This window comes from Asparagus officinalis, chromosome 4 (genome assembly GCF_001876935.1).
Source record: "Asparagus officinalis chromosome 4, Aspof.V1, whole genome shotgun sequence".
NCBI classification, from domain to species: Eukaryota; Viridiplantae; Streptophyta; class Magnoliopsida; order Asparagales; family Asparagaceae; genus Asparagus; species Asparagus officinalis.
Genome location: NC_033797.1, coordinates 105,588,727 through 105,601,160, shown reverse-complemented (window position 1 = coordinate 105,601,160; position 12,434 = coordinate 105,588,727). Strand labels below are relative to the sequence as shown.

At 33.8% G+C, this 12,434-nt stretch overlaps 3 protein-coding genes across 3 annotated transcripts in view; 2 read left to right on the top strand and 1 right to left on the bottom strand.

Moving 5' to 3' along the window:
* Positions 1–1,311, top strand: part of LOC109837929 (peptide chain release factor 1) — a 26,974-nt gene extending 25,663 nt beyond the window's left edge. The window contains exon 6 of the mRNA XM_020406314.1: positions 831–1,311. Coding sequence (XP_020261903.1) covers positions 831–851 — 21 coding nt within the window. The 3' untranslated portion in view covers positions 852–1,311. The remainder of the gene's footprint in view (positions 1–830) is intronic.
* Positions 2,253–3,227, bottom strand: LOC109839117. Its single transcript, XM_020407549.1, has one exon. The coding sequence runs from the start codon at positions 3,225–3,227 to the stop codon at positions 2,253–2,255; it is 975 nt and encodes a 324-aa protein (XP_020263138.1).
* Positions 10,088–11,069, top strand: LOC109839116 (protein FAR-RED IMPAIRED RESPONSE 1-like). Its single transcript, XM_020407548.1, has 2 exons — positions 10,088–10,626; positions 10,724–11,069. The coding sequence occupies exons 1-2, from the start codon at positions 10,088–10,090 to the stop codon at positions 11,067–11,069; spliced, it is 885 nt and encodes a 294-aa protein (XP_020263137.1).

Genomic DNA, 12,434 nt, shown 5'->3' with positions numbered 1-12,434 from the left:
AAATGAGAGGAAATAAAATGTTAATGAGATGAGATGAGTTATCACCATATTATTGGATGATGTGAGTGATTTTTAAAGATGAGATGAGTTGGATGATGTGACCTATTTATTGTGTTTGGTTTTTTTAGGAGATGATATGAGATGAGTTGATGGATGAAAATAATATTTTATTGGATAAAGTGGATGAGTTGTTAGATGAAAATAATATTTTATTTGATGTTGTGGTGAGTTTTAGGAATGGAAATGGAGGAAATTGATGTTTTTGAGATTTCCATGACCCAATTTCCTATTCTTGGTTTTTAGAAAACCAACCAAACAGCCCCTAAATGAGATTAACAACTCTTATCCAATATCTCGTGGTTGTGTGTGCTTGTTTGTGAAAAACTTCAATAAAAAAAGGCTTAAACTGCACTTAAATAGCCTATAGTTTTCCCTACTTTACACTTATGTATTCTCACTTATTAATTGTTATTGGTTGCGCTTATATATCCTAAAGTTTTAAAATTTGCTTTTCTTATTGGTTGCACTCATATACCCTAAAATTTTAAAATTACTGGTATAACTACCGTATTTCCATCTTAAGTCTACCCTAATTCTATTTTAAAATAGGATTTCTGATAGGTTGAACAACAAGTTAAATGTTCTAAAATTAGCATGTGAGTATTACATGAGAAATTTCAAGAGACTTACGTTTGCGTAACTGAGGGTATTAAAGTGCAAATTTATAAACAAGTGAAGGTATTATAAGTGCAAAGTAGGGAAACTGTAGGGTATATTAAGTGCAATTAAGTCATAAAAAATAATTATCTAACTCATTTTGTGCTCTGCAGGGTATGAGACCTCTTAAGTGAATTCCTTTGTCTCCTCACTTGCGAAACCATCCAAGATAAGCGTGTGGGGACTTTCTTTGGCAATATATGTTTTTGCCTTCTCCCTTAGTGAGACCTGAAGCTGCAGCTTTGGCTCTTACTATGGTATCAACCGAAGGAATGAGCTGCTAGCTTGATTTTCAAATCCCGATTATTTGTGAGGCCTTTGCTATTGTAGAAACTCATGGAAAAGGCATTCAGGACTTCTCTCGATTTTTGTTAAGACTTCAGTCTGTTGATTATCTATTCCATATATTATCCCTTTTCTCTGTCTAATGATATTCAATTTGATGTATTATGTATATTATGTTTACCGACAAGTGATATCTTGGGTGCCTTGAGACTTACGTGTAGATTTACTGGAGGATGTTATCAATTTGTTACCAAAGAGAGCAGTGATCATGTCTAATTCAATGTGTCAGTTGATGTATTATGCACGAAATGTTCACATTTACATTGAGCTCTGAAAGGAGGAAACAATTGCTCAATCTTTTTAGGCGAGGCATTTAAAGTACATTGCTTTTGGACTCTGAATGTCTGAACATTATTGTATATGAATACCCTACTTTGTGGTGTGCCATTGCCTTCCCATATACGAAGTTAGACCATCTCTAGCAGAAGGTGAAATTTCACCGCCTTCTCTTCTGCCACATCACTTTATTTAATTCAATAATCTTCATTTCCCTATCAACTTTACAGCAGGAGATTTTTCAGAAAGTTTTACTTTATTTGGGACCCACCATAACCACATCACTTTAACATATACCGCACCATATTTATTCATTATTTTTCCTATTTCATATATATTACTATTTTATTATTATTATTATTAATATAACTCTTATATTTATAATTATAATTTATTAATAATTCAATAAATAATATATAATATTTAAATATATATTATTAATTTAATTTTCAATAATATTTTTAAATTAACATAAAATAACACACGATTTTATTAAGCATACGGAAAACCAAACACACCCAAATTATTGAAAACATTAAAGAAAACACACACTAAATTGCTAAATCTAATCGGAGGTTGTCCCAAACTTCTGCCAAATGTGCTCGATGAGATCCTTCTTCAGCTGAATATGTTGGGTCTTATCTCGTAGTTCCGCTCTAGTCTGATTATCTGCCTCAGATCGGTGTTGAACATGGACTTGAAACTCCGGCAACACGTCTGTTTGAACATTAAAAGAGGCGCTAGAGCTAGCATTGTTCGACGGTTCAAAGTCGATATTTTCCCAGTTTCGCGAATACGTATCTCGTTCATCCTCTACTATCATGTTATGTAAAAATAATGCACGCTCTCATTATTTTTCCTAAGACATCAAGATCCCACATTCTAGCTGGTTGGCGGACAATAGCGAAGCGTGCTTAGAGTACCCCGAATGCGCGTTCCACGTCCTTCCTGCATGATTCTTGTTGTTTGGCAAAAAATTGATGTTTGTTGCCTTGGGGCATTTGAACTGACTGCACGAAGACAGGCCACTTAGGGTAGATTCCGTCGGCAAGATAGTATGCAAGATTGTACTCCCGCCCATTCACGGTGAAGTTTACCCGTGGAGCTTCACCCGACTCAATGTCGTCAAAAACCGGTGACCTATCTAGTACATTTATGTCATTCAAACTACCAGGAAGCCCTAAAAAAGCATGCCATATCCACAAATTATATGACGCAACTGCCTCGAGGATAACTGTTGCCGTCCCCTTGTGTCCACTAGTAAACTGCCCTTGCCAAGCCTTAGGACAATTTTTCCACTGCCAGTGCATGCAATCAATACTTCCAATCATCCCTGGGAATCCACGTTCCTGTCCAACTTGGAGCAACCTCTGCAAGTCTTCCACATTTGGTCGTCGTAAGTATTCATCTTGAAACAATGCTATTACCCCTTCGCAAAACTTGCGAGTACACTCGATAGCAGTGGATTCTCCTATCTTGACGTACTCATCACAAGCATCGGCTGCGACTCCATATGCGAGCATGCGTATGGCACCCGTACACTTCTGGATAGGCGTTAACCCAAGCTTGCCCGCATTATTGCGCCATTGTGTGAAGTAATCGTCGTAATTTGATATAGAGTCCACAATTCGTAGAAAGAGAGGCCTTTTCATTCGATACCTGCGTCGGAACTGGGCGTCAGTGTAAGTGCATGACTCGGCAAAGTAGTCGGCCATGAGTCTCTCATGCGCTGCATGATGATCTCTATGTATGGATTTCCTCTTACGTGGTTGTTCGCTTCTCCTTTGCAATTCTTCAAGAAGTTCTCGCTGCCTATCAAGTATTTTTTCTTCTATTTCCCATTGTTGTTGGAACTCTTCTAGACTAAACTCATTTAGGAAATGATCCATTGGATGCTATGATTTTTGAAATGTTGATAGGTATACTTATGATGTGCATCTGATCAGTTTATATAATGAAGGGTAGTTGTTCAAATAATTGAATTCACATGCAATTACAGAGACATGTGTCATAGGACATGCAACATCAGAGACATGTGTCGTAGGGCATGCAACATCAGAGACATGTGTCATAGGGCATGCATGTGCAGAGAGTTGTCAATTCATATTTTGTATTATTATGCAGGTGTAGTCATTTCATCCTTTGTATTTTTTGCAGTGAAAGGTCAATTCAACATTTGTTTGTTTTTGCAGTGAGTAGTAATTGTATCTTTTGTACTATTATGCAGTGAGAAGTCATTATCAATCGGTTTTATTGAAACATAAACAACAATTTTATTCAAACATAAACAACACTTTTATTAATACATTCAACAAACATAGGCACCCACACAACTCCAAAATTAAACAAACGGCACACAAAAACATCAGAAATTATATCTGGTTATCTGGTCTCATCAAAGTTATTGTCTCTATTTTAATTTATATCTGGTTATCTGGTCAATTGTTGAATCTGTTTCGTCCCAAGGTATTCATGTCATTATAAATTTCTTAGTTTAGGTCCACTCAGATGAGTCCTAATTCTATCAAAAGTCCACGTCACGTAGTGTAATCTGAGGTATACGAGGAGGCAGTGAAATGTTGAAACGGCTTTATACTTGATATCTCTTTGCATGAGAACGTCATACGCACGGTGTTGGGCATTCTGAAAGGAATCGCACCTCGCACTTCACTTGGACATGAACAGTTCTATTTTAATGTAAAACTCTCTATTTCTGGTGTGGAAGCTGTTGTCTGCACGCCTCCGATTATGAAATTATTATGGTTCCTAAACCCAAAAGGACAAAAAATAAAATCTGAAGTACACTTCAGATGCAAGCTCAAAACCCTGGACGTGGAGCTTTGAATAATGTTATATGTTGTGAATGTTGTCATGTAGATCGGCAGAAGAACACATCTAACATACTTGACAGCAGAATCTAGATGGTTGTCCAGTCCTAAAAAGACTCCAAAATTTTAATTTCCTCTGATTTTTTTTTTAAATAGTTGTTGTATGCTTGGCTTTAACAGAAGGTCTAAGAAAATCTATATAGGAGTAATTCTAGAGATGTAAGAAATATCTCAAAATGATACATGCGTTCATCATGATTCTCGACTAAGTTGTGGTGTTTATATAGCGAGACAGTATATGAAATTAGAGCTACTAAACTCAAGAGGAATTTAGTGAAGAATTGTTTCCGTTTCTTCGATGCAAAAAATTGTTCGTCAGCTTGCTTTACAAAGTGGAGAAATCAGTACGGTGAACAGAGTCTTTCATCAGAGCTGTTATGAAATAAACAATTTCTATTTATCTCACTGTCAACACTACGTAATTTAATTTGAAGAAGGATAACTTTCCATTGATCTATTTTTTCCAAAATAGTTAGTACAACACTAAAAGAATAATTCTTTTTTTAAGTAATGAAGAAGAAATAAAGAATAGCTCTTGAAACTGTGTAATCATCTCAAAGTGCTCTAAGATAGGAAAGTAAATGGAAATAGAACTAATATTGCAAAGTGATTATATATATATAGGGTGAGGTTCTAATAAAAACCTCCTTAGCCTAAAAACTAAAAACCATTGTGGGTCATTGGATCTATCTCATCCAATGGTTGAGATTAGAGCTTATACTGCAGTGAATCCAGATTCAGTAATGGCAATAAATACCATTATTAAAGAGTGCAATAAATTTGTTTGTCATTAAAGAGTGTAATAAATACCATTATTCTTCAAAAAACAAACACCTCACATAACTGAATCTGGATTCACTGCAATAAATGTCATTATCTATACTACTTATAAAAGAGAATACCCATGTCAAAAATTTTAATTTCCTATTTTACCCTTTTAAATTTTGATAATTTGCAATTATACCATTGATTATAATTAATCTTTAAATAATTATCCATAACTCTTTATTAAATGCACCTCCTACTCTCCCTAAGAATATTTGGTCAAGAATAAAATCATTATCAATAGTTTATAATCTAATACTACATACAAATGGTTATGTCTATATTTAGAATTTTGGAATGCCAATGTTCACTTTTTGGTCTATCTTAGTTGCATGTCGGGGGGCTTGCAACTCTTCTCTCCAAGAAGTTGAAACAACTGTATTGGAGGGACATCAAAGTTTAAACCATGGGAGGACCAGAGTTTTGTAGAAACTATATAATGTAAAATTAGAGAATGATGCACTTTATTCTTTATTGCTTTGGGTCTTTTGAGCACCGACTGATAATTAGTCAAAAATTTCAACTCAAGACTATGAATTTCTTCTCAATCAGTCACAAAATAGTATAAGACAAAGTTAATCAAATAATTATAATAACAAGATGTAGAGTCTAGACTTTTAAAATTCAATTTGAATCAATGCATAAACTATGAACCAATTAACTACAAACAACCCTTTTTATTTTTATATAACTTCTCTTTCATCTCTTGAGTGTAAATTAGCTCATACATTTTCTTCCACTCACCATAATACAGAAATGAGACAATTTGGTACAATTTAAATTGGTACAATTTAAATTGGTACAATCAATTTGGGATCACTCAAATTTTAAAATGTATTATAAAAAGACTAAAATAAACAAATGTATTTTAAAATATCATTAGATTAAATATTTTTAAAATTCAACCCCCTAAACGTATGTTTTGAAACTTGATTATTGTAGAAATGAGACAATTTGGTACAATTTAAATTGGTACAATCAATTTGGGATCACTCAAATTTTAAAATGTATTATAAAAAGACTAAAATAAACAAATGTATTTTAAAATCTCATTAGATTAAATATTTTTAAAATTCAACCCCCTAAATGTATGTTTTGAAACTTGATTATTGTAGAAATAAGACAATTTGGTACAATTTAAATTGGTACAATAAATTTGGGATTACTCAAAATTTAAAATGTATTATAAAAAGACTAAAATGAACAAATGTATTTTAAAATCTCATTAGATTAAATATTTTTAAAATTCAACCCCCTAAACGTATTTCACAGTATAATTTGAAAACACATTGTATCAAAAAAAAAAAATCTATGATGTTAATATCATGAAATAGGGGCATGATTAGGAATACATTAGGCAAATTGTATTATCATTTTGATGTTACAATAAAAAGTACAAAATAAACTTTTGTATTATCATTTTGATGTTACAATAAAAAGTACAAAATAAACTTTTAAAAGTACAAAATAAGCTTTCTTACCATGATTTCAGAAAAAAAAATAAAAAGTACAAAATAAACTTTTAAAAGTACAAAATAAGCTTTCTTACCATGATTTCAGAAAAAAAACATTAAATAAATACTACAACCAGCATATTTACATGCATCCAAAATAAATGCTATATTTTTATTATAAATAATCCCTAATTACTAAAGTGATATCTTCTAAAGCTTTGGCTTTTTTACCTTCTAATTAATTACTCATTTTGTATGTTACAATTTTTTTCATTTATTTCTCTCTCCCTCTCCTTCCAACCATTTGACTTCTATTTCTAAGAAACGAAGTGCTTGGGATGACACTAAAGATGGAAGAGATTTCTATGGAAATGCTATCACAATGATTTAATGCTAACTTGTGAACTAGAGATTGATAAAATGCATATGAATGACATAATCAGTCTCTTTTGCAATTATCACGAAACTTTAACAAGTGACAAGTCCTTTCGCATGATATATCTCCATCATTCAAACATGTCAATTTTAGTTTTAAGTTTAAGAAATTTATTTGCGAAAGCTCTTATTAATTAGCATTTCCTTAAATAGCTTGAACCTTAGTGTAAATTGAGCAAAGATGCGTCTCCCATCTCTAATATTAGATCATCTTTTAATATTGCTATTGTGTTTACATAATAAGTTTGTTCATAGATAGGGTTATAATTTTTTTACTCTATTAATCCACGTCGGGTATCTGCTATTTAGTAAATTTGACCCTCTATGTCTGTATATTTTGTTTCAGCTTTAAATGATGATAATTAATATAGACTTTGATAAGGTAATTAATCTATGTCTGTATATTTTGTTTCAGCTTTAAATGATGATAATTAATATAGACTTTGATAAGGTAATTAAATTTGAAACATGATATGAATTGGTTCGATGATAATTAATATAGACTTTGATAAGGTAATTAAATTTGAAACATGATATGAATTGGTTCTTTTTTTTGTCTCCTTACCCTATAAGTTAAGGTCTTCCAGTTATTAGCTAATCTAATTATCTAAGAATTCTAGCACATAAATATCTTATTACGTTCTTTATGTGGGTTTAATGAATATTGGTAAAATCTAAACCAGCTTAATTACATGAATATATCTAAATCATCGATTCACTTCATCATTTTATGGTTCACATTTAAAATTTTTAATACTGAACAAGTATACCCACGTGCAACGCACGTGCACTTTACTAGTTCTTCAAAAAACAAACACCTCACATAACTGAATCTGGATTCACTGCAATGAATCGAGATTCACTCATACGTGTCTTAATTTTTTCAATTGGAAATCCTCACCCTATATATGAGTGAATCCAGATTCACTGGAACGAATCCAGATTCACTGGAGCGAATCCAGATTCACTGGAGCGAATCGAGATTCACTGGAGCGAATCTCGATTCACTGGAGCGAATCTCGATTCACTGCAGTGAATCCAGATTCAGTTATGTGAGGTGAAACTGGATTCGCTGGATTGAATCTGGATTCAATCCAGTGAATCTGGATTCATTGGTTGTTTGTTGCCCCTATTTATTGCACTCAGTATAATTATGGCATTTATTGCACTCTTTAATGGTATTTAGAGTGTAATAAATACGTTTTTAGTTTTTAGGCTAAGGAGGTTTTTATTAAAACCTCACCATATATATATATATATATATATATATATATATTTGTTTGTTTGTTTAACATTTGGAAAAATTGTGTTAAGGCCCCATAAATTGAAAAGTCATGTGACCCGGTGTAAAACCCCAAAAATTTGAAAATATTATGCAAATAATAATAATAGAGTTTTGTTATGATTTGTGATCATTCTGGGATGAATGGATCATATTTGAATCGATTTGAGATCGATTCGCAGCTTCAGCCTCGGTGTCTCGAGTCTGCTGAAATCTGCTGCATTTGTATTTTTAATAATTTTTCTATTAATCATATGGATGTGAGGTTTATGACATTGATCTTAGAATGTCGAGACAGTGCTGTAGGTTAAATTTCGTTGTGTTCTGATAACGGAGACTGAAATCCTATTTTAAATAATAATAATATAAATAGTTATATTCGTGTGTGTAATTTCTATCCACTCATATATATATATATATATATATATATATATATAGTGCATTTCAAGTGCGGAATGGTGCGTACGCATTTTGGGGGGATAGGGATGTTTTTGCAAAAATCCCTCCGCTACAGCTGTTTCTCATCCTCCGCTCATTTATTTAAAAGAAATCTCATTCTCTCTTTCTCTCACTTCATTAAAATCCCCAAATCCATAACAACCTCTCCCCCCAAAAGCCGATCTCAAAACCCTACACCTCTCTTGCTCTCGCCGCCGACCCGACTAAGTGCCGACGATGTCTCGCTGATCCCATTCTCTCTCTCACTCCGACCGCAGCCGACCCGACAAAGCCCAGTGGCCGACGACCCGACGACCTCTCGTGCTCAACTATCGCCGACGACCCGACGAAGAACCCAACTCTTGCCGCCGACGGGATCAGGACTACTCGATCTCCCTCAAGCCCCCAAAACGAGAATCCGACGCTGTAGCTTCAGATCTCCCTCAACCCGACGACCTCTCGTTCCTGTTCAGCTGTAAAATTTTCTAAAAGCTCAATTCGATTTTAAATAATTTCAGTTCGATTGGATTTTAGACTATCTCGGTATGAGCCAGTCAAAACAAAATTTTTAGGAATTTTTCGGTTTTTGCTGCAATTAGGATCTGTTATTGATTTAGGAATTTTTCTCAATACCCAAAAATATAATCTCTGCGATTAGGATCTGTTATCTGTATTATGTCAAGGTTTGCTGATATCTGTATTACCCCTTTGCCATTTTTGGCATACCAGTATTTTGGACAACAATAACTGCTTGGCTTTTGGAAGTCATAACGTGGAAGTCATAACGTGTATTTTTAGGATTTTTTTGGTTTTTGCTGCAATTAGGATCTGTTATTGAAATTAATTTGATAAAATAAATTATTAAATTGATAACATGACATGTAATTTCAGATTTGATATGAATTATTAATTTGATAACATTTGGTTCGAAATTTGATATTATATGCATTTTATATAGGTCAATTACAATTTTTTTTTGAGAAATGGAAAACTTGAATGACGATAGCTCGATATATACTCCTCAAGTATCAGATGAGTTGAGGCCACAAAATGGGTAAGAATTTGACACAATTGATGATGTTGTGACATTCTACAATGCTTATGCAAAAGCAGCTGGGTTTAGTGTAAGGGCTTGGACTACTCAGAAAGAGCCGGGAAGTGGTGAAATAAGAAGGAAGGAGTATGTTTGTTTTAAACAAGGAAAATCTTCAAGAATCGCGGATGTTGGAAATAAAAGACGTCGAGGAAGCTTAGCAGAGGATTGTCATGCCAAAATTGCAGTTTTAAAATCAAACTCCGGAAAATACATTGTTACTGTTTTTAATGAGGAGCACAACCACTCTCTATCAACACCATCAAAGGTTCATCTTTTAAGGTCCCACCGTAACGTTTTAGCCGCAACAAAGTCTTTAAGTCAACAGTTCTCCATGGTGAATATACCTCAGCATCAACAATTTAGTTTTCTTGGAGTACAATCTGGAGGCATAGAAAATATTGGGTGCACTCAAAGAGATTTGTATAATCATGAAAGAGATATACGTGCTGATTTGAAAGGGCATGATGGTGAAATGTTTTATGAGTATTTAAAATTGGAACAAGGAAAGAATCCCTCGTTTACTTTTCAAATTGAGGCCGATGAGGAACAAAAGATTACTCGTTGTTTTTGGTCCGATGCAACTTCAAGGCGGGCTTACAATTTTTTCGGTGATGTTGTAATCTTTGATACCACTTATAACACTAATCGATATGGCCTAATATTTGCACCAATAATGGGGGTTAACAATCATGGTCAGACAATCCTTTTTGCTTGTGGATTTTTAAATCATGAGAGCGTTGATGATTTTGTATGGTTATTTAATCAGTTTTTGGCAAGTATGCCTGGTGGTGCCCCGAAGATGATTATTACCGATCAAGATCCAGCTATGACTAAGGCATTCCCTCTTGTTCTTCCAAATACTTTTCACAGGTAATATAGTTTGTATACATTGTCTTTCTTCCAAATAATATTTATGTACATTGTCTTTTTTTAACACTTTTGAAATTTCTTTTGACCGGTATTGTAGTTGGCATATATTAATGAAGTTTTCTGAGAAAATTGATGCAGTGAAATATAGTATTTATAAGAGTGAGTTTTCGGCTTGCATTTGGAAATCAGAGACTCCTGAAGAATTTGATTTACAATGGGAAAGTCTGATTAAGAAGAGTGGGTTAGAAGGAAACAAATGGTTGCAAGACCAATATGAACTTCGGTCAAGATGGATTCCAGCATATGTTAATCACGTATTCTCAGCTGACATGTCAAGTAGTCAACGAGCAGAAAGTGAACATGCATTTTTCAAGAAATCTGTTTCGAAGAATAATTCATTGGTGGATTTCATGATTCAGTTTGGTAGGGGACTAGTGCGCTAACGTCACGAGGAGTTGATGGCCGATCACAAAGATGTAATTGAGAAACCTAAACTTAGAATAAATCATGACTTTTTGGAGCAAATGGTTGATATTTACACGAATGAGATGTATTATAAGTTTGAGGCTGAAGTGTTCCCATGTACGCACATTATCTCATATTTGATGAAGTTTGATGCTGAAATATTGCCCGATAAATACATCTTAAAGAGGTGGACTAAGTCTGCAAAATCAGGGACAGTGGTTGATAATAAAGGCATGCAGATAACCTCTGACAATTCTTATTTTTTAACGCGAAGTCAATTTATCCAATCATCTTTGGATTTAGTTGACAAGTCCCTCGTATGTGAAGAAACAAGGACGATGTTTACCGATGGGTTGCGAAGCATTAATGAGCAAATAAGTCAATTTCTTAGTAGCCGCATGGCTGTAATGAGCTTCACTGAGAAAAGTAATTCAATAGGTAGTAATATGATAGGTGATGGTGATGGTACAAGTGCGCATGGTTCTTGCACTTTTCAAAGTAGTTTCAATGAAGCCAATCAAGTGCGAGCAAAGGGGTGCGGCAAAAGGTTGAAAGGAGGAAAAGAGAAAGCAATGGCTAGAATCAAAAATAAAAGAGAGAGACGTTGTCACGGGTGTGGAAAAGTAGGCCAATCACATGATAAACAAAATTGTCTGGCACTCACAAATCCATAAGTAATAATTCTTCTATTCTTTTTGTTTTTTATTTTTCACATTCTAGTATCCCTCTTGATGTATTTATATATTTATTAATATAATGTAGGTCTTCTACATACGTTGATGTGAATTTGCAAGAGGGTAATGAGATATCAAGTGAAGATGAGGATGATGTGAATCTTTTTGAATGAACCCGAGGAGTGGTGCAGAAATCTGTTTTAACAAGAGGTAAGGTAAGCCCCTTTATATTTGTGAAGTTGTGCACATCATAATGAAACATACATGCTATGGTTGTTTCATATTTATTTGTTTAGTTTTGTCCTTAAAGTGTATATTTATTGTACAGGGTTCAAGTATCCAAAGCTGTTATGGGCAGAGAGAAGTGGTTGAAAAGCTGTTGATGGAAACTTCAAAATGTGGGGACTATTTTGAGTTATTTGCACTTTGGATTATTGTAAGGATTGTAAGGACTATTGTCAAAATGTTTCAAAATGTTCAGTCTTTGTTTATTGTGATGTATGCTGCACTTAGGAAGATTTGTTGTTGGTTGTGATGTATGCTGCACTTAGGAAGATTTGTTGTTGGTTGTGACCTTAGAAGCTGCAGCTGCAACTGATTCTAAATTATTAAACATGTTGCTTATGTAAGATTTGTTGTTGGATATTATTCTCTGCAAGTGTGTTGTCA

Excerpts from the sequence above, each read along its gene's own strand:
- LOC109839117 (XM_020407549.1), bottom strand. The coding sequence starts at position 3,227 with ATGGATCATTTCCTAAATGAGTTTAGTCTAGAAGAGTTCCAACAACAA.
- LOC109839116 (XM_020407548.1), top strand. The coding sequence starts at position 10,088 with ATGGTGAATATACCTCAGCATCAACAATTTAGTTTTCTTGGAGTACAA. Across the intron at positions 10,627-10,723 it reads CTTCCAAATACTTTTCACAG|TTGGCATATATTAATGAAGT; the intron begins GTAATATAGTTT and ends CCGGTATTGTAG.